General features: G+C 43.9%; 2 protein-coding genes across 6 annotated transcripts in view; one reads left to right on the top strand and one right to left on the bottom strand.

The window, feature by feature from the left end:
• RNF224 (ring finger protein 224) overlaps positions 1-19,616 on the top strand; it is a 145,977-nt gene that overhangs the window by 52,343 nt on the left and 74,018 nt on the right. The gene's annotated exons all lie outside the window — the stretch shown is intronic.
• On the bottom strand, positions 1,970-15,745 carry RNF208 (ring finger protein 208). 3 transcript variants are annotated; one of them, XM_075834145.1, is made up of 3 exons: positions 15,618-15,745; positions 4,820-4,904; positions 1,970-4,466 (listed from the first exon to the last, which is right to left on the bottom strand). In XM_075834145.1, the coding sequence occupies exon 3, from the start codon at positions 3,734-3,736 to the stop codon at positions 2,939-2,941; it is 798 nt and encodes a 265-aa protein (XP_075690260.1). In that variant the 5' UTR covers positions 3,737-4,466; positions 4,820-4,904; positions 15,618-15,745; the 3' UTR covers positions 1,970-2,938. The 3 variants fall into 3 exon arrangements, with proteins under 3 accessions (XP_075690260.1, XP_075690259.1, XP_075690261.1); XM_075834144.1 differs by lacking the exon at positions 4,820-4,904; XM_075834146.1 differs by lacking the exons at positions 4,820-4,904; positions 15,618-15,745 and adding an exon at positions 15,280-15,608.

A 19,616-nucleotide genomic window follows, 5' to 3' on the forward strand; every position in this document is an offset into this window, starting at 1 on the left:
CGTGCGGACTTGTTGTGTCTCAATCTCATCCCTTACGTCTGGGGTTGTTTCTGCAGCACGTGCATGGACTTCTACCCGATCCATTAAGATTAAGTTTCTGCAACCAATCTGCTGCGTGTGAATCCACCCTAAGGCTATGTTCACACTAAGTAGTTTGGCGTTGGAAACCGCAACAAAAACGCCCGAAATCGCCTCCTATTGATATCAATGGGAGACGGAGGCGTTTTTTTCCTGTGAGCGGTAATAACCACTCGCGGGAAAAAGAAGCCCCATGCCCTATCTTTGGGCGTTTCCGTCTCTGACCTCCCATTGACATCAACGGGAGGCAGAGAAAGCGGTGCTCAATGGCCGCGGCCAAAAAACGTGGCAAACAGCGTGCAGGCAGTTCAAAATCTGCCTTAAAATTCCTGAAGGAATGTTGAGGCAGATTTTTCCGCCTGCAAAAAAACTCTGTGTGAACACAGACGTAATCAGAAAATGGTACACCGTTACATGTGCAATGGTTTACGTTTTTTATAAAACGCTTGGCTCATAGCACAAACTCAATGTGAATGAAGCCTTACCTGGAAACTGACATCTCACCCAAGAAAAAGAAAGCCTGTGCTTAGTACACGCGTCTCATCACGTCACACAAACATCTTTACGACACTTTAAAGGGAAGGTCCATTCCATGTGTCTTGCATTGGATATTGTCTCTTTATATTGGAAAATATTTTATAAAAGTCTGATGTGCGGGAGGGGCAACTGTGGACAATGGGGGCTGGGACCCCTTTTCCTTGAAATCAGTCGAAGTCTCCCCTTATAACACCTCTAATTGGCCATACAGTACAGAAAACCCTATCACTTGCCATAGACACCTGCTTGCAAAATATTCACCTGTATTGTTGTGACCCACAAGAGGCGGCACATGCCAGATGTACCCCAGAAGAACCCGCCAGTATACTATGGACCATCTCAGATGTAAATGTCATATTTCTCCGTAGTTAATATTTGGCTGCTGACTTAGTATATAGGACATGAGCACCTATAGACATCATTTACACATGTCATAAGATATTATTGGTGGGGTTCTATGAGCCAAGATGCCCCATGATCCCTAGAACCAGGGCTGGGTTCCTAACCTGTCACTATGGATAGGGGTGCAACTGGCCATGATGACCTGGGCAGCCAGAGCTTGCACCCCATTGCTGCCTAACCCTATAGAAAAGCAGATTCATAGGATGCAGCTACATTCAGCTATTGATTGGGTAGTGTTATATGGCGGTGGTATTCAGGCATTGTGTGGTAATCTAGCACTATATATAGCATGTTTTGTTTGGGCACCCTACAGTATAATCTAAGGGGACGTCAATAGAAAGTAAGGCCAACCTAAAGCTCCCTACTATGATTTCAACTGGCATAATGTCCGACTCCTATAATACGGAAATCTACTATTGATGGAAGGTGTTGGGTCTCCACCAAAAACCACTCTCAATGCCTTGTCAGAAGATTTAGAGTCAATGCACACAGTGCGTATTATGTGCGGCAAAACCGCAGTACCGTAATACAGTACCGGCATAGGCAATGACATTCCAGGGAATCTCATGTCCACGCTGCGGTCATTTTCGGGCCGTAAATTGACCAGCGGTGCGTATTTTCGAAACCGCGGAATGTCAATTTATCCCACGATTCCACTTGCGAATTGTATCTCCCTAGTTCTGGAAACCCGCAGCATGAAAACGCCACGATTTACGCAGCTATACATAAAAACGCACCGAAAACCGCATCAACCTACAGGTGTGTTTTTTTGGCTGCGAATTTCTTGCGGTTTTGCCGCGTATTTTCCGCAGCAAAATACGCAACGTGTGCATGTAGCCTTATAACGGTGCACCTGTCCTTTAATTACCTTTCAGACAAAAAAATCATAAAAATATATAAAAAATTGAAATCACATAGAAATAAAACAAGACAGCAGAGCCGAGTGTGTTGTAGCCATTTATGTAGTTGATGGTTATTTCAGCTGAAGAGGAAGCTTAGCTATAGCAACAACCGTCCCTGGTCAGCAAGCTATTGGATAGCAGGTTCTTCTTAAAGAGATCAATACACAGCCTTCAACATAAACAAGAGATAGACGTCTCCCACCATGATTCTCTCATCAGGACAAAAGTGTTGCAAAATAACCTCTCCCTCCGCCAACAATGTCGTCAATATATCGCACCGCAATGTAACGCAGACCTCGCTGGCAGAGGAGACGTTAAACTGATGCAAGAGGGACCTGCAAAGTGGTTAACGCAGTCACAGTTTTTGTTTTTTACATTTTTTCAAATACATACAATAATTTAAAATATATCATTTCTGTTTCAATTCTGTTCAGCAACTGAAATAATAGCTTTGGCAAAACAATTTAAACAAAGAGAGGTGTCAGATGATGCCCACCCCCCTCCGAATACAGGGGTAGGTTAGATCCAAAATGACCAGCAGCTTTAGCCAACAACCCGTGGCTTTGCCATCCACCATTATGGTTAGAGGTTGAGTTGTGCTTGGTGCCTTGATTACGTGGCACAGCTGGTTGTAACAGAGCAAAGGGTCCACCGATATGCTCAAGTCCTTTCCCGTACCCGTCCGTTCATGCATATTTACATCACCACTTAGAAAAGGGGCAGTAAGAAAAGAGACACAAAGAAAGAGAAGAAGGATCGAGGGTGGACAAGAAGGTGCTTGAGTAGACAAAACTACAGAGGGATGCAAGAAGTCACCAAGACGGATGGAAGGAAGATGTAAACGATGGCCGGTTGGTTTAGGCGTTGCCGTTAATCACGAAGTCTATTTCACGGGTATTGAAAGTCAAGATATAGAAGTGGCTCTCTGAGATAAACTGCCCCGGACCCTTCTTCTGCCGCCATCCCAGATAATACTGCACAAGTAATACCAGTTCTCCGGGGCAATCCGAGTTGCAAAGCTACATGATGTTACAGGAAGACAGTGGATTGCGGATCTGACAGCTACAAGCTGCACCACAGTACTGGCGAAAGGTCTGGTAGCAACTACGGTCCGCTTCGCTGCTCCATTGTACGGGGTTGGCCGCCAGGGCCTCGGTTGGCAGCCTGTTGAGAATGCTGGTGTTCACAGCAAGGGCTGCCAAGCCATAGTCCGTAAACAGCACGGTTTCCCTCTTGCAGGTCGGGCATGAAATGAATTTGTACTTGGGACACGACTCGTAGAGAATCTGCAGGCACTCCTCACACACGGAATGGAGACAAGATAAGATCCGAGGCCTCTTGTTTGTAAAATTGTACATGTGGCCACAGGTTGGACATTCTAAGGGTTCACATGGGGTGGACGGATGCAGCACGTACTGGTTTACGATCACTTCATCGGAAGGGGTTTTACGATGGTAACAGATTTCGCTACTAGCTTTCCGTTGACCAGGATAGATTTTCTCCCGTCTCGGTGGCGGAGGCGTCCTTGGAAGACCCAAGGTGCTTGGAACGTTCTCCAGACTAGGCATCTCCCCGCAGGCCTGGTTGACAATAATTTCCGAGTCTGAGGGCCAGGCACGTTTGGCAACTAAAGGGGGTTCCCTCCTGGACGGAGGACCGTACCTCGACTGAGAGTTCTGGCATTCCGAGAACTTCTCAGCCTGTATGATCTTCATGGCCTCCATCTTTATAATGACCTGCTGCCCTTTCAGACACGACATAAGAATTTTTTTCACATTACTGTCCGCAACTTTGTTTTCTCCTAGAGCCCCCTGCATGTGGCTTGGGAAAGATTCAAACGCTTACACTTAAAAAGATTGATTTGGCAAAAGACTTGATTTTGGAGGAGTGAAGCTGAACTCCGGGGCAGACGTCCGTCATCTCCTACAAGATAACAACAATCCAGAAGGAGACTTTACGTAAACCTGTGCATAATATCCAAGCGGTTGGGTCAAAATGCAATTCCTTTAGGATGTTTCTCCAGATCGTGTAGCCTTGATATTTGTTTCGTCTACCACAGACCTCCAGAAGATACGATGACTCCCTCAGGGAATTTTGTTTTTCGAGATCGCACAGGTAGAGCGAGAATATCCCGAAATTTCACAGGAACGCAGTATAATCCGTGCAGACAGGCTGACACCACATCAAGGGCATTGTGTACCTCGAGGACAGGTGTTGCACCTTTTTTCCTTGTTATTGTTGCGGGTGCAGGAGACTGGAGCAAGGTTGTAGGACTCTATACGAATTCCTTCCTCCTGACTTCTCGCACTCCCACTAACAGGTCAGTTGCATTCCAGGAGACTGATGATCACTGTACAAGGCTGGCATAGGTCAGACGTACATCCAAACAGACCGCTTTAATGAGGCCTCGTAATGTAGGGGGGGGGGAGGAGGAGACCTGGAACGAGCTTGACTTTAGGAACCGAGGGAGCTGAGTTTATGTAGATCAATCATTACCTCTGATACTGCAGAGTCCTCACGTAATGGACTATCTGGTTTCCTAAGTACCTGTGTACAAAATAAAGAGGGAGGGTGTTAGTAACGTCAAAGAGAAAAACAAAAAGTTTTACATCAACGCCATTCATTGTTCTGCAAATGTTCATTGAAATAATTTATTACAGAACTGTACAATTATTATAATTTAGGAGGCAATTATAGTTGGTGCTGCCCAAGGCAATGGTGTGAATACACCCTACATTAGCAATGGTACTTTCCCCAACACAGTAATATGCTGTTACCTACCACTCGCTCCTCCTAATGCGTATCGTAGTGGTACAGTTTATTTCTATACATCAGTAATACATGTGGATATTTAACATTTTGTAAAATATCTTATTTAGGGATAGTGGCATCTTCCTCACCTTCCATCGGATTGTAGTTCCCCTTTCCCTGCCTGCAGTCTCTCTGTAAATGTTCAGAAACCTTCTTAGTCTCAAAAAATCCATACTGTAAATAGAAGATAGGAGGAAGGAGGGGGATGAAGCTGCAGTTCCTCCCTCTGTCTGCGAGTATGCATGATGTGAGGGGAGATTGGGAGCAGACATAGCACACAATTGTAACTACTATAATACTGCCCCCTATATACAAGAATATAACTACTATAATACTGCTCCTATATACAAGAATATAACTACTATAATACTGCCCCCTATATACAAGAATATAACTACTATAATACTGCTCCCTATATACAAGAATATAACTACTATAATACTGCCCCTATATACAAGAATATAACTACTATAATACTGCCCCTATATACAAGAATATAACTACTATAATACTGCCTACTATATACAAGAATATACCTACTATAATACTGCCCCCTATATACAGGAATATAACTACTATAATTCTGCCCCTATATACAAGAATAGAACTACTGTAATACTGTCCCCTATATACAAGAATATAACTACTATAATACTGCTCCTATATACAGGAATATAACTACTATAATACTGCCCCCTATATACAGGAATATAACTACTATAATACTGCTCCCTATATACAAGAATATAACTACTATAATACTGCCCCTATATACAAGAATAGAACTACTGTAATACTGTCCCCTATATACAGGAATATAACTACTATAATACTGCTCCTATATACAAGAATATAACTACTATAATACTGCCCCTATATACAAGAATAGAACTACTGTAATACTGTCCCCTATATACAGGAATATAACTACTATAATACTGCCCCTATATACAAGAATATAACTACTATAATACTGCCCCCTATATACAAGAATATAACTACTATAATACTGCCCCTATATACAAGAATATAACTACTATAATACTGCCTCCTATATACAAGAATATAACTACTATAATACTGCTCCTATATACAAGAATATAACTACTATAATACTGCCCCTATATACAAGAATATACCTACTGTAATACTGCCCCTATATACAAGAATAGAACTACTGTAATACTGTCCCCTATATACAAGAATATAACTACTATAATACTGCTCCTATATACAAGAATATAACTACTATAATACTGCTCCTATATACAAGAATAGAACTACTGTAATACTGTCCCCTATATACAGGAATATAACTACTATAATACTGCCCCTATATACAAGAATATAACTACTATAATACTGCCCCCTATATACAAGAATATAACTACTATAATACTGCTCCTATATACAAGAATATAACTACTATAATACTGCCCCTATATACAAGAATATAACTACTATAATACTGCCCCTACATAAAAGAATATAACTACTATAATACTGCCCCTATATACAAGAATATAACTACTATAATACTGCCTCCTATATACAGGAATATAACTACTATAATACCGCCCCTATGTATAAGAATATAACTACTATAATACTGCCGCTATGTATAAGAATATAACTACTATAAGGGCGGGTTCACACATGGCGGAATTTCACTTAAATTCCGCTGCGGACACTCCGCAGCGTTAATCCGCAGCGGAGCCGTTTCTCCATTGACTTTCACTTTAATTTAGCAGTGTTCGTTTACACGATGCGTACAATTCCGCTGCGGAGCATAGGCTGCGGAGCGGAATTTGGTGTCCGCAGCATGCTCTGTCTGTTGCGGAGCAGTGGCGGACTGGTTGCAGACTCATGGCGGAATTTCTCCATTGACTTCAATGGAGAGTCAAAATTCCGCAATGAAGTCCGCAGATCTTATGTGTGCTGCGGAGCGTATTGTTTTTACTACCATGACATTTCTTCATTCTGGCTGGACCTATGTATTTCTAGGTCTACAGCCAGACTGAGGAAGTCAATGGGGCTCCCGTAATGACGGGAGCGTTGCTAGGAGACGTCTGTAAATAGTCACTGTCCAGGGTGCTGAAAGAGTTACGCGATCGGCAGTAACTGTTTCTGCACCCGGGACAGTGACTACCGATCTCAATATACATGTATCTGTAAAAAAAAATATAAGTTCTTACTTACCGAGAACTCCCTGCGTCTGTCTCCAGTCCGGCCTCCCAGGATGACGTTTCAGTGTAAGTGACGGCTGCAGCCAATCACAGGCCAAGCACAGGCTGCAGCGGTCACATGGACTGGAGCGTCATCCAGGGAGGTCGGGCCGGATGCCGAAAGAGGGACGCGTCACCAAGACAACGGGCGGTAAGTATGAATTTCTTTGACTTTCACTAGGGAAAGTGCTGTCCCTTCTCTCTATCCTGCACTGAATAGGGAGAAGAGAAGCACTTTTCCTGCAGTCCGCAGCGGCCAGTCCGCATCAATTTTCTGCACATTTTGTGCAGATCCGCTGCAGAATCTGCAACGCAGATTCTGTGCGGCATTGATGCGGACAGTTGCGGAGGAATTCCGCCATGTGTGGTCATGCCCTAATACTGCCACCTATATACAAGAATATAACTACTATAATACTGCTCCTATGTACAAGAATATAACTACTATAATACTGCCCCTATATACAAGAATATAACTACTATAATACTGCTCCCTCTATACAAGAATAGAACTACTATAATACTGCCCCTATATACAAGAATATAACTACTATAATACTGCTCCTATATACAAGAATATAACTACTATAATACTGCCCCCTATATACAATAATATAACTACTATAATACCGCCCCTATGTATAAGAATGTAACTACTATAATACCGCCCCTATGTATAAGAATATAACTACTATAATGTTGCTCCTATATACAAGAGTATAATTATTATAATACTGCCCCTATATACAAGAATATAACTACTATAATACTGCCCCCTATGTATAAGAATATAAGTTCTGTAATATTGCCTCCTCTATACAAGAATATATCTACTATAATACTGCCCCCTATGTATAAGAATATAAGTACTGTAATACTGCCCCTATATACAAGAATATAACTACTATAATACTGCCCCCTATGTAGAAGAATATAACTACTATAAGGGCATGACCACACATGGCGGAATTCCTCCGCAACTGTCCGCATCAATGCCGCACCTAATCCGGGTTGCGGATTACGGCTGCGGATCTGCACAAAATGTGCAGAAAATTGATGCGGACTAGCTGCTGCAGACTGCGGGAAAAGTGCTTCCCTTCTCCCTATCAGTGCAGGATAGAGAGAAGGGACAGCACTTTCCCTAGTGAAAGTAAAAGAAATTCATACTTACCGCCCGTTGTCTTTATGACGCGTCCCTCCTTCGGCATCCAGCCCGACCTCCCTGGATGACGCGCCAGTCCATGTGACCGCTGCAGCCTGTGCTTGGCCTGTGATTGGCTGCAGCCGTCACTTACACTGAAACGTCATCCTGGGAGGCCGGACTGGAGACAGAAACAGGGAGTTCTCGGTAAGTACGAACTTCATTTTTTTTTTACAGATACATGTATATTGGGATCGGTAGTCACTGTCCCGGGTGCAGAAACAGTTACTGCCGATCGCTTAACTCTTTCAGCACCCTGGACAGTGACTATTTACTGACGTCTCCTAGCAACGCTCCCGTCATTACGGGAGCCCCATTGACTTCCTCAGTCTGGCTGTAGACCTAGAAATACATAGGTCCAGCCAGAATGAAGAAATGTCAAGTTAAAAAAGCAAGACGCATCCGCAGCACACATGACATGTGCATGACAGCTGCGGACTTCATTGCGGAACTTTGAATCTCCATTGAAGTCAATGGAGAAATTCCGCCATGAGTCCGCCACTGCTCCGCAACAGACAGAGCATGCTGCGGACACCAAATTCCGCTCCGCAGCCTATGCTCCGCAGCGGAATTGTACGCATCGTGTAAACGAACACTGCTAAATTAAAGTGAAAGTCAATGGAGAAACGGCTCCGCTGCGGATTAACGCTGCGGAGTGTCCGCAGCGGAATTTAAGTGAAATTCCGCCATGTGTGAACCCGCCCTAATGTTGCTCCCTATATACAAGAATATAACTAATATAATACTGCCTCCTATATACAAGAATATAACTACTATAATACTGCTCCCTCTATACAAGAATATAACTACTATAATACTGCTCCTATATACAAGAATATAACTACTATAATACTGCCCCCTATATACAAGAATATAACTACTATAATACTGCCCCTATATACAAGAATAGAACTACTATAATACTGCCCCCTATATACAAGAATATACCTACTATAATACTGCCTCCTATATACAAGAATATAACTACTATAATACTGCTTCCTATATACAAGAATATAACTACTATAATACTGCCCCCTATATACAAGAATATAACTACTATAATCCTGCTCCCTCTATACAAGAATATAACTACTATAATACTGCTCCTATATACAAGAATATAACTACTATAATACTGTCCCCTATGTAGAAGAATATTACTACTATAATGTTCCTCCCTATATACAAGAATATAACTACTATAATGTTGCTCCTATATACAAGAATATAATTACTATTATACTGCCCCCTATATACAAGAATATAATTACTATAATACTGCCCCTATATACAAGAATATAACTACTATAATACTGCCCCCCTATATACAAGAATATAACTACTATAATACTGCTCCTATATACAAGAATATAACTACTATAATACTGCCCCTATATACAAGAATATAACTACTATAATACTGCTCCTATATACAAGAATATAAATACTATAATACTGCCCCCTATATACAAGAATATAACTACTATAATGCTGCCCCTATATACAAGAATATAACTACTATAATACTGCCCCCTATATACAAGAATATAACTACTATAATACTGCCCCCTATATACAAGAATATAACTACTATAATACTGCCCCCTATGTAGAAGAATATAACTTCTATAATGTTGCTCCCTATGTGCAGGTCGGAGAATGTCTTTAGGAGATGACTCGGTAACACTTTGAATACAATTTACATAAATGAACACGTTAAATAGAGAAAACAGTTTCAGTTCCCGTTTCCTTCTCGCTGATATAATACGTAGTTTCTGCATTTTCCTACTCTTTGCTCCTGTAATAATGAAGTGAATTGATGACATCGGAGCTCGCTGTTACACTATAGAGATGGCGGCTGGGAGAACATGGACAGGGAGGAGCTCGGACAGAACGGAACGTACATTCACCGTATTACAATGGGGACGTTCCGAGCTTTCTGGAATGTTGCCGGAAATGTAGAAGCCTGCTCCCAGTTCAGGAATAATAGTCACGTGACTACAGAGGAAACACATTTGTTGGGTTGTTCTTGGCCATAAACAAGTTCCAAGCATAGTTATGGTAACGTCACCCCCCCCCCCCCCTGTATAATACAGTGCCCCCACCTGCTTCAGGAAATGTAATTACACAGGAATAAGAAGCTGGAAGGACCCAACCTACTGTAAGGAGACCACTCCTGAGGCCAATGACTCACAAGGGTCTTACCATAAATTGTTTTTCTTTTTGACTGAGTAGTTGTTTGTTTTTTTTTTGTAATTTTACATACTGAGTATATACACACCCAAACTGAGATGTAGCAGAGCCGAGATTCCCATTTGGCAAAACCCATTCTGATATCGCATTGTATTAACAATGGACTCTGGGTATGTAGACTTCATTATCTCAACTCATTGAGTTATCGCAGGGCAGAAAAGAACCGGTTATGTAACCAATTTAGCTTTGCTATATCGTACCCTCCAAAAAAATGCCCCCCCCTTACATGACGTGTAACATGCCCCTTTTTGAGTACTTCCACAGTGCCCTCATAAGAGAGCAAGCCACAATGTTCCTATAAGCGTCACAGCCATAGTGCCCTACTAAAACACAGCCATAGTGCCCTACTAAGACACAGCCAGTGCCCCCATTGTAGCAACCATAGTCACCCCTATAATAAACAGCCATAGTACCTCCATTACAGTGACAGTCAGTGCCCCTATAACTAAGCAGCCAGAGTACCCCCATAATAGTGGAAGCCAGGGCCCTATAACAGAGAAAATCTTGGTACCGCCGTAAGCCACACCAACAGACAGCCATTGTGCCGCCATAACAAAGACAGACAGTGCCCCATAACAGTGACAAAAAGTGCCCTTCTAATAGACACCCATTGTGCCCCCAAGACATCCATAGTACTTCCTTATGAGTGACCCTATAACAGAAATAGCTAGAGTACCTCCATAACATTGGAAACCAGGCCCTATAACAGAGAAAATCATAGTACCACCATAAAAGTCACATCTACTGCCCCATGGTAGTCGGCCATAGTGCCCCTGTAACCAAGAAAGCCATAGTACCTCCATAACAATGACAGCCAGTCCACTATAATAGACAGCCATTGTGCCCTCATGATAGTGACAGAGACAGTTTATACGAGTTATCCAGTGCCCACATTGTGCCAGCCATTTCAATATTCAAAGCCTGCATCTCATCTGCTCCACCATCCCTATGACAACACTTCTTGTCCTGCGGTCTAACAATTGACCCAGCACATGGACAAGAGTGATACAATTGTCGCTTATGGCATACATCCCACTATCAATGGGCTTATAAAGACCTGGAGGACCCTGTGGAGAGAAGGAGTATAGAGGGGGAGGCTACAAGGCTTTAAGCCTGGGTTCACATTATGCAGGGTTTCTGTTGCCTTTTTTTTTTTTTTTATGGACAAAAAAATAACCAAAACAATGAAGATCCGAAAATCAATGAGAAACTGTCTTAGCGTCCGCTCCATTAACATCCATTATATAGGCCCAGTTACTGGAACAGATACAAGGATACAATGGTGGGCCTCCATCTTTAGTGAAGAGGTCAGCAAACATTGCTTAAGGGGGCTGTACATCTGAATGCAATCTATTATTCCCTGTTATCAGCCATTTCAGGCTGGGGAGGTCACTACTTTATATCACATATGGAGAAACTCCAGAGACATTTACATCCCATATGTGACTGATATCAGCAGGGACTCCTATAACGCTGCTGCACTATTACAAGCTGACCACTTTATGGTTACCGGCCCTTTAATTGTGGGTGCTACCATTACAATTTATGGGGAAATTATGAAAATGAATCATTTTTACAAGGAATAAACCCATAGTCCTAAATATCCGAACCTACAGCTCATGGTGGCAAGTAACCTATGACAACCCTGGGCAGATGTCGCTGATCAACGTATGGCGACAACGCAGATGTCGCCTGTCAGGCCATGCTGGGACTTGTAGTTCTGCAGCCAGATTGCGTCTTATCAGTCTTAACACAATCGCGTTCGCCAGCTTGCTGTAACGGAGGATATGATATACAAATACCAGAACAGCTAACATGGTAATTTACCAGTAAAGAATAGCGCAGCATTTACGTTACGCGTTTCGGTATTCCCCCAGTTAATCCCTATAATACATAAAACGCAGCGGGGATGTGAGCGAGGCCTAGAAATGTCTGATCAGCTGCCAGCTGTATGACAACGTTCACCCAGCGAATTGTAATTTTATGGTCTTTGTGCCCCTTTTGTGCCAGCACGTGGCCATGAATACAAATTTACGATATTTCAATCCGCCCGTTCCAAGTATTGCGAAATGCGTCTCCCAGGACAACCCCTGCCGGCCTATATATATCTAACCTCCGACAGCCCGCGCTGTATACCCAGACAATAGAACGATGGGAAACAATAGATGAAGCAGCTGTAGTGGGAAACATGGCGGGGGGGGGGGGGGGGGGGTGATGGCAATAAATATTAGTTTCTTTTACTGGAAATACATTTTTCGTGGTGTCGGCGCGGCCGATTGTTACGTCCCGGACAATAGAGAATTTTTCCTCAGTGACGGCATATGACAGGAAAGACCGTGAGTAATGAGCCTCGATTCTCAACACTTAAAGTAAAACGCATCAACCAATCAGATTACAGCCGCAGTCCTTATGTGGTCATTTTCCCTAATATGGAGTTCTTAGCGCGTATTTTATCGGAATGTAGACATGTGACGTAGTCAATGATACAGTATCAAGATAAGCACTCGCGCGTTTCGTGAGTAAAGATCGGCGCCTATTTTCGCAAAGCCACCGGGGCGCTAATGGACCTGTAAGAGGAGCTGATGGCGAACGCATGTCACGGAGGGTCAAAAACTGACCACAGATGTCCCAAGTACAGGCGTATGCTGCGTATATACGCATACATTTGACAGGTTGCTATGGGTTACGGTACACACAGCACCTTGTTTACCGCCATTAGGTCCTTGACCTTGTACGGTGATGATTTCGGCAGAGAAGCGGTTAGCACCTTGTATTTAGAAACGCCATTTCCTGAACATGTCACCTTCCTGCTTCATCGTGTCCTCATCAACTTCTCTTTTTCTCTCAAATACACAACGCCTCCAATATTCAAAATCTACTGCACGAATCATTAGCAACCAATCAGATTTCAACTTACATTTTTCCAAACCAGGTTATAAAATGAAAGCTGTCACCTGATTGGTTGCTATGGGCAACAACTGAAGTATAAAAAGTTTCCCATAGCAACCATTTGGATTCCAGCTCCCCAGTTTTTGTTATAAATAAAGTTTATTGAACTGAGCGCTATTCACACATTGTTTCATGTACTCTCTTTAATTGTGGCCTTCTTGGTCACAGCAGCCAATCAGAGTTCAGCTTTCACTTTCTAGCCCGCACTGGTAGAATGAATGCTGAATTGTAATTGGACACTTTTTCCTCAAGGATCCAGAACATACAGTGCTCGTTTCAATAAACTTTATTTATAAAATAAAAACTGCAGAATTCCCTTAAATTAGTAGGATTATAGTGAATGTCAGATTAAATCCGAATCCCGCCTTCTACATATTTCCCGTTTTCGACAGATTTGTCTAGAATTGCACAATAAATAAACTCGTTTGTCACTTTTTGGTGGAGAATTTTCTGCGAATAATATGTACAAACCGCAACAAAACCAGACGTGGCCGGGTCTTCTATTTAATGACAGCTCATCCCTACGCACATGACTATAAACATCCACCGTTAAAGGGTTTTCCAGGCCACGACTCCAGAACGGAGTGCTCAGAGCCTATGTGCCCCTCCACGCCTGTTAGTCTGACAATTCCTGGACCACTCCCCTGACTGGACGTGAACCATTGGAGGCGCTAAAGAGTCAATCTGAATGTATCGTGTGTGACCCCCACTGCATTACATGTGTACTGGGACGTATGGGACAGTATAATGGAGCCACCATAGCTCTCGTATAATCCTATTATTACAGTGGGCCCGGAAGCGGGAAGAACAAGGGTGGTGAGGGGAGAACAAATACAACATTTCTTCAAATATTGCTTTGAAAATCTCTGGTATCAAATAAAGCGAGTCAATCTCTAATTCCCTCCACTGACTTTCTAGGAAATTGTTAAAAAGATGCCCATAGATATGTGATAGTCATGAGCCAAATGATCAACCAACAACTCCCATCCTCCACTCTCCCATAAAATGGCAAACGTGGATGTGGATAAGCGGCTGCCAAACACATCTGGCGCCGCTTATGTGCAGGGGGAACAATGGATCGTAGGAGGATCAAATCCTTGTTTTGGAGCGATCACCGGCCCACAAAGCCTAAAATAGTGACAGATCCCATCAGGACCCGAAATGAAAACCCTAACATCCATGTCCAGCTTCAGTCTGTGTGATAACGAAATTAGATTGTAAGCTCCGCAGATCAGTACAAACCCACAAATAGATCAATAACCAGTAACTTCACCGGATATGATGTGAACTCTTGACCCATCGTTAACAATATTTCACCGCCAGCCGTATTCAACATCCAGGTCCTCGGTTCCGAACCATCGACGACGTACAAAATCATCACAAACCCATCGCGAGTACCCGAAAGTGACCCTTGGTATCCTGGTAAAATTCTACCTTAGCTTTCGTACTGGATGAAGCGTCGTAGGGTCTGTTGGCCCGGTCCATGTTATATGTTGAGTTTCATCGCTCCCAACCTATTGAATATTCGTTATCAACCAGACACAAACATCAAAGCAACATCCATATTGGAAGGTTCCCCGCATGCACTAATATTTACAACACAGGGGGCACACACCTCCTTCCCATCCCCCTGCCGCCAGGTTATACAGAACACAAGGATACAAGGTGGACGTGGCTCCTCACCCCTCTATGTGCCATGCAGGCGGCTTTGTCAGTGCATTTTGGGAGGCCACATTCTGCAAAGGTTATCTGAAAGGCAGATTAGATGCACAGTGCTCTGTCACTGCTCCCCCGCCCCCCCATCTCCTGCTCGCTCTCACACAATCCCACATAAACCCCCATAGGGTCACCCTATCTGCATTCAAATCAGATTGCAAAAAAAAAAAAAATGATGTAAAAAAAACCAGATGTCAATCACCTTGGATGAGGCTGGAGCAGAAAGCATTAAAGGCTTGTGCAGGATCTCAGCCAGGATCCTTCTCTTATCCCGGAGTAATCCGCTTGCAAAAATGGGACGTTTCCAGAGAGAAACATTTGTATTTATATGGGTTGTCATGTCACCAAAGGGGGAGGAAGAGGATGATAAATCCAAGATGGGTGGTCATATAGAAGGCTGTGAATGTCATTGCACAAAGAAGACCTCATCCCTGATGTAAGACAGATGCAATAAGGAGTCACTGCCCCCCACCCCCTTCTAAAGGTGCAAGCTGCAGAACCTTCACCCTGTATACCCAGCAAATGCCAAGATGAACCTACCAGCTGCAAGCTCCTTCCTCCTCCTTGCAGTGCACTGTGACTACTGCCCTGATCCTCCCTGTCTGCAGTGGGCTCTGCAGTGATGCGGGCTGCTCCTGTTTCTCTCAATCACAAGCCCAGTGGGTTGCAGTAGCTCAGGGTCCACCCTCTCTACAAGGCAAAGCTGTCAGTACGGAGCCTCCTCCCCAGGCCATACCCCCTGCTCATTCATCTTCTACCTATATGAACATGCTACAGTATATACAACTCGCAGAGGAGGGGGATGCTGCAGACACTGTGTCTTTTATACGTGCACCCCTTCCAGAACAAGCCCAGGGCTGTATTACAGTGCACGGGATTAATAGGCTTCATAGACTGTAGAATACAGGTACAGATGTAGCAGAGCTCAGTTTGTCCACTCTATCATGCAGACTGTTTTATCTGCAGTCCTGTGTAAAAGCCTCCTAGAATTGGTGTTTCCAGAAATTAGCCAAATGACAAACTTAGTTCTGCTACATCTGCATAAAAAGCACATAGAGGCGTAGAGCGGATCTCATGATGAAGAGGTAGCAAGGAGTGATGTATTGTTACAGGGAGGCCTGGGATAACTTAAGTAATGAAATAGTCAACGATTGGAAGAGGCTCCTGGCACCGTGGACGCACACTCGCATATTATTAGATCCATAGAAATGATTTTTAGTTTTGGGACCCCAGGCCAACAATACACAGTGCCAAATGTCATTAGTCCAATCAGACGTAAATACAATGACGTGATATAGTAGTATTACCGTGCAAAAATGTATCCACGAATGCACAACATGGGGCATAGAGAGATAGATATGAGATATAAATATAGAATAAATAGAGACAAAAAAATACAGGCAGAATTTAGTGAAAAAAAGTGGGGTACTTTGTTACCCTCAGTGCAACGTTTTAGCTCCGTCCTCTGGAGCCTTTCCTAATTTGAGGAAGGGTTTAGGAATTACAGCTCTTTAATATGTGGCTGCCTCTTTTTCAAGGGTCCAAAAGTACTTGGACAATTATCTCAAAAGCTATTTAATGGGGTGCATGGGCTGTTCCCTCGTTAATCCATCATCTATTAAGCAGGAAAAAGGTCTGGAGTTGATTCCAGGTGCGGCATTTGCATTTGGAAGCTGTTGCTGTGAACCCACAACATGGGGTGAAAGAAGCTCTCAATGCAAGTGAAACAGACCATCGTTAGGCTGATAAAGATGAAGAAATCCATTAGAGAGAAGCACAAATGTCAGGAGTGGCCAAATCAACAGCTTGGGACATTCTTGAAAAAAAAGATCGCACTGGTGATCTCGTGAACTCCAAAAGGCCTGGACGTCCACGGAAGACAACAGTGGTGGATGATCGCAGAATCCTTTCCATGGTGAAGAAAAACCCCTTTACAACATTTACCCAAGTGAAGACTTTCCTGGAAGTAGTTGTATCAGTATGTAAGTCTACTAGAAAGAGAAGACTTCATGAGAGCAAATACAGAGGGTTCACCACAAGGTGCAAACCATTAATCATCCGCAAAAATAGAAAGGCCGGATTAGACTTTACCAAACAACATGTAAAGAAGCCGCCCAGTTCTGGAACAGCATGAAACTAAGATCAACCTGTGCCAGAATGATGGGAGGAAGAAAGTATGGAGAAGGCTTGAACGGCTCATGATCCAAAGCCACCACATCCTCTGTAACACATGGTGGGGGCAGTGTGATGACATAGTGGGGGCAGTGTGATGGCATGGTGGGGGCAGTGTGATGGCATGGTGGAGGCAGTGTGACGGCATGGTGGGGGCAGTGTGACGGCATGGTGGAGGCAGTGTGACGGCATGGCGGGGGCAGTGTGATGGCATGGTGGAGGCAGTGTGACTGCATGGCGGGGGCAGTGTGATGGCATGGTGGGGGCAGTGTGATGGCATGGCGGGGGCAGTGTGATGGCATGGCGGAGGCAGTGTGATGGCATGGCGGGGGCAGGGTGATGGCATGGCGGGGGCAGGGTGATGGCATGGTGGGGGCAGTGTGATGGCATGGTGGAGGCAGTGTGATGGCATGGTGGAGGCAGTGTGATGGCATGGTGGGGGCAGTGTGATGGCATGGTGGAGGCAGTGTGATGGCATGGCGGCGGCAGGGTGATGGCATGGTGGGGGCAGTGTGATGGCATGGTGGGGGCAGTGTGATGGCATGGTGGGGGCAGTGTGATGGCATGGTGGAGGCAGTGTGATGGCATGGTGGGGGCAGTGTGATGGCATGGTGGGGGCAGTGTGATGGCATGGTGGGGGCAGTGTGATGGCATGGTGAGGGCAGTGTGATGGCATGGTGGAGGCAGTGTGATGGCATGGTGGGGGCAGTGTGATGGCATGGTGGGGTCAGTGTGATGGCATGGTGGGGGCAGTGTGATGGCATGGTGGGGGCAGTGTGATGGCATGGTGGAGGCAGTGTGATGGCATGGTGGGGGCAGTGTGATGGCATGGTGGGGTCAGTGTGATGGCATGGGCATGCGTGGCTGCCAGCACTGGGTCACTGGTGTTTATTGGTGATGTGACTGAAGACAGAAGCAGCCGGATGAATTCTGAAGTGTTCAGGGATTTACTTTCTGCTCAGATTCAACCAAATACAGCGAGGACGTCGCTTCACAGGACAGATGGACAATGACCCAAAACATACAGCGAAAGCAACCCAGGAGTTTATAAGGCAAAGAAGTGGAATATTCTGCAATGGCCGAGTCACCGGATCTCAACCCGATCGAGCATTTCACTTGCTTAAGACAAAACTTAAGGCAGAAAGACCCACAAACAAGCAACAAGTGAAGGCAGCGGCAGTAAAGGCCAGGCAAAGCTTCACAAAGGAGGAAACCCGGCGTGTGGTGATGTCCGTGGGTTCCAGACTTCAGGCCGTCATTACCTGCAAAGGATTCTCTACAAAGTATTTAAAAAAAAACATTTTATTTATGGTAATGTTAATTTGTCCAATTACTTTTGAGCCCCTGAAATAAGGCGGCGGTGTAGAAAAATGGTTGCAATTCCGAAACGTTTCACAGGATATTTTTGTTCAACCCCTTAAATTATACCTGAAAGTCTATGATATGCGATGGATGGATGGATAGATAGATAGATAGATAGATAGATAGATAGATAGATAGATAGATAGATAGATAGATAGATAGATAGATAGATAGATAGATAGATAGATAGATAGATATGAGACAGATGTTACTGGTGACTATTACAAGGTCAGGATGAGGACAAAAAATAACTGATGAGTGTGAATAAGACGCCCGCACACCGACATCTGGGAGATTCATAGACAATAGTCAGGGCAAGAAAATTTCCTGTGTATCTTAAATGTGAGTAGGTAACTGTTACTCATGTACCGGAAGGGGGAGGATTTAAAATTCAAGTTGCAATACATTTTGAGAACATTACTTACCAATACACAACATGGAACTAAATACAAATTATTACAATGTCATGTTAGAACAATGACACACTGACACTTGGGGTGCAGGATAATGACACACTGACACTTGGGGTGCAGGATAATGACACGCTGACACTTGGGGTGCAGGATAATGATTCACTGACACTTGGGGTGCAGGATAATGATTCACTGACACTTGGGGGATAGCATAATGATACACTGACAATTGGGGTACAGGATAATGACACGCTGACACTTGGGGTGCAGGATAATGATTCACTGACACTTGGGGTGCAGGATAATGATTCACTGACACTTGGGGGACAGCATAATGATACACTGACACTTGGGGTGCAGGATAATGATTCACTGACACTTGGGGGATAGCATAATGATACACTGACACTTGGGGTACAGGATAATGAGACACTGACACTTGGGGGACAGGATAATGACACACGGACACTTGGGGTACAGGATAATGACACACTGACACTTGGGGTGCAGGATAATGATTCACTGACACTTGGGGGACAGGATAATGATACACTGACACTTGGGGTACAGGATAATGACACTGACACTTGGG

Source organism: Rhinoderma darwinii, chromosome 8 (genome assembly GCF_050947455.1).
Source record: "Rhinoderma darwinii isolate aRhiDar2 chromosome 8, aRhiDar2.hap1, whole genome shotgun sequence".
Classification (NCBI taxonomy): Eukaryota; Metazoa; Chordata; class Amphibia; order Anura; family Rhinodermatidae; genus Rhinoderma; species Rhinoderma darwinii.

Bases quoted from the DNA above. Each gene is read 5' to 3' on its own strand.
- RNF208 (XM_075834144.1), bottom strand. From the start codon at position 3,736: ATGCAGGGGGCTCTAGGAGAAAACAAAGTTGCGGACAGTAATGTGAAA.